Here is a 2,810-nt window from a genome sequence, read left to right as displayed (position 1 = left end):
AATAAACATACATATACAAAGAATATAAAACATTAAAAAATATATAAAAGGGAATGAAAAATAAATTAAAACCATATATATATACATATAAGAATATAAAAAGTATAAAAAGTATCATAAAATTTCGAAATATAAATAAATATGAAATATATAACGTATAATATATATATATATATATATATATGTTGATTTCAACTGCATTGATTTCAACACTGTTGAAGACAGGTTGAAATCAATGCAATACTGTAAGCTCTCAAGAAACAAGGTGTGACGATGCAGTATGTCACTCTCTTTAGGAAGGCAAATGTGGCCTTGTTATCCTCACCAGTGAATGTTCCAGTGGAGAAGGATGCCAAGCAAGGAGATACTATCTCACCTAAGCTTTTCACAGTGTGTCCCGAGATGGTCATACAAGACATGAACTGGAATGGAAGCATAAGGATAAACGGAGAGCTGCTCACCCATCTAAGATTTGCTGATGACATAGTGCTGATAGCAGAGAGCATCCATCAGCTGCAGTCCATGCTAGACGAACTGGATTTTAGGGGTTCAGCGATCAGCCTGAAGATCAACTGTACAAAAACCAAGTACGTACAGTCTGAGGGTGATGAAATAGAAGAAGTGAGCAGCTATGTGTATCTTGGTCAAGAAGTTACTAAGAGGCAAGAGATGGATAATGAGATCTCACAAAGGGTAAGAGCAGGGTGGAGAGCTTTCAACTCAGTGAAGGATCTGCTGAAGGCAAACCTAAACAGGGCAACTTGCATCAATCCCTTCAACAGCACAGTCTTGCCTGCACTGCTATATGCATGAAAGACTTGGGCCTTGACAAAGAGAGAAGAACAGCATCTGTTTGTAATGCAGAGAGCCATGGAAAGGTCGATGCTGGGAATCTCATTAAGAGATCACATCCGGAACAAGGAGATCAGGAATAGAACCAGAATGAAGGATGTCATCACAGAATACCACCACACAAAGCTACAATGGGCCAGTCATGTCACAAGGTTCACAGACAATTGGTAGACCTGTGCAGTTGTCGAGTGGTACCTATGCGAATGGAAGAGACCACTCAGAAGACCTCCAGTCAGGTGGAAAGATGATTTAAGAAAGATGTTTGGAACAACATTGAAGAGAATGGCAAAAGCATGAGAAAAATGAAGCAAATGCTATGGCCAGCAGAGCCAACTCAGATCCAGGGGATCCAGGTGATGTATACATATGTACACATTGTTGGATGGCTGTTGGCTACGCAGGAATTCCTCTACCCTTTCACAGGTTTTATTTCTCATCCCGCAGGGTGTCCAGCAATCACCCTCCTCACTAAGGAAGCTTGGTGGGGTTGCCAGTTTAGTCGCTGACAACCTAACCATGCAACAGATTGTACTGGGTTACATGTTACCAGTAGTACTCAAAAGTGACCTGACATATATATATATATATATATATATATATACATTTAAGAAAGGTGTCAACATCTAATTGTGAGAGTGTGTGGCAAGCATGGTAGACCTGAGATTTGAGATTATGGTCATTCAGTTTCTGAGTTTACCATCTCGTTAACTTCACACTGCAAGATGATTTAAGTTTAGACAGACAGTGTAATATATGTAAAAGATTATAATCTGTATACTGTTTCATGTAATATAATCTCAATGCTATTCCATTCTCTATATTCATAAAAGTGTCTTCACTGGAATCAAAACTCACATGGATTAGCTTTACAGGTATTAATGAGGGTGTAAGGAGATTAAAAAATCATAATCTCATTTAGGTAAGGGCTTACGTTAAATGAGAAAGTGCAGTACCCTTGAGCTTTGGAAGATGGGCTTTCATTACTGGAAGTTGAAAGAGAGGATAAAACACCATTAGTTTGTTAACTACTCCTTTGATTTTCTAGATAAATACTCAGAAAGTCAGTGGATACAGATGAGTCTGCAAATAAGATAACAGCCATAAAAATCATTACAACCTTTCCTTTTTTAATCAGAATTTACAATAACATGCATTCACTTGGCATTTTCAGAAAAACTCAAGTCTGGAATATTTCAATATTGCCTTCAACAACATTGGGAACGAGGGCTGCAACCACCTGAAAACCGGTATTGGTGCCAACAATGCCTTGAAGATATTTGATATGAGAACAAACAACATCACAGCTGACGGTATCAAGATGTTCGCCAAAGGTTTAGCTACAAATAGTCAATTGGAAGTCTTACATGTAAGTTCCTGACCTTTGCCATTAGGACATTTCAGAGTGAATGAGAGAGTGAGACAGACAGACAGACAGACAGAGCATGTTGTTAACACCAGGTGAGCCCTATATGAGATCTATAATCAAAGGTAGTGCCAGATTTAGGCATAAGCTAAACAAGCTAGAGTTTAGGGCTTCACAATCCACAGAGATCTTAAATTGATTTAAAAGAATAAACAATTTTTGGGAGGACATTTTGGAAAATTTTTTAACAAAGGTTTGTATGCTCTAAATAGTTTATGGCTCACCAAGTCTAAACCTGACACTGATCAATGGTATTCCAGTCATGACCCTACCATATTTTTTTAAGACAATGCATCTAAGACGATATTATTCGAGTGCACTTCCATATTTAAGACAGTGGGAAATTGCTTAAGAGAGATTTGGTTGTTGTTTCTACCATCTCTAGCAAACACATATGCTTCATTGCTGGTTCATCTCTTCAGAACCTAAAGAGCTGAAACAAATACTGCAAAACATTATTTCTGATGCTCTAACAATTCTATAATCCAGCATATATATATATATATATATATATATATATATATATATATATATA

The 2,810-nt window shown here is 37.2% G+C and overlaps 1 protein-coding gene across 4 annotated transcripts in view; it reads left to right on the top strand.

Annotated features, from left to right (window-relative positions):
- LOC106874277 (leucine-rich repeat-containing protein 74A) overlaps positions 1-2,810 on the top strand; it is a 39,461-nt gene that overhangs the window by 8,078 nt on the left and 28,573 nt on the right. For 3 of the 4 annotated variants that reach the window (XR_008266358.1, XM_014921948.2, XM_014921949.2), the window contains exon 5: positions 2,024-2,218. The exons of the other annotated variant lie outside the window; for it this stretch is intronic. Coding sequence is in view for 2 of the 3 variants with exons in the window: in XM_014921948.2 (XP_014777434.1) it covers positions 2,024-2,218 (195 nt within the window). In the remaining variant the exon portion in view is untranslated. The remainder of the gene's footprint in view (positions 1-2,023; positions 2,219-2,810) is intronic. 4 annotated transcript variants of the gene reach the window in all.

Source organism: Octopus bimaculoides, chromosome 20 (assembly GCF_001194135.2).
Source record: "Octopus bimaculoides isolate UCB-OBI-ISO-001 chromosome 20, ASM119413v2, whole genome shotgun sequence".
Classification (NCBI taxonomy): domain Eukaryota; kingdom Metazoa; phylum Mollusca; class Cephalopoda; order Octopoda; family Octopodidae; genus Octopus; species Octopus bimaculoides.
This window is presented reverse-complemented; position numbering and strand designations above follow the sequence as displayed.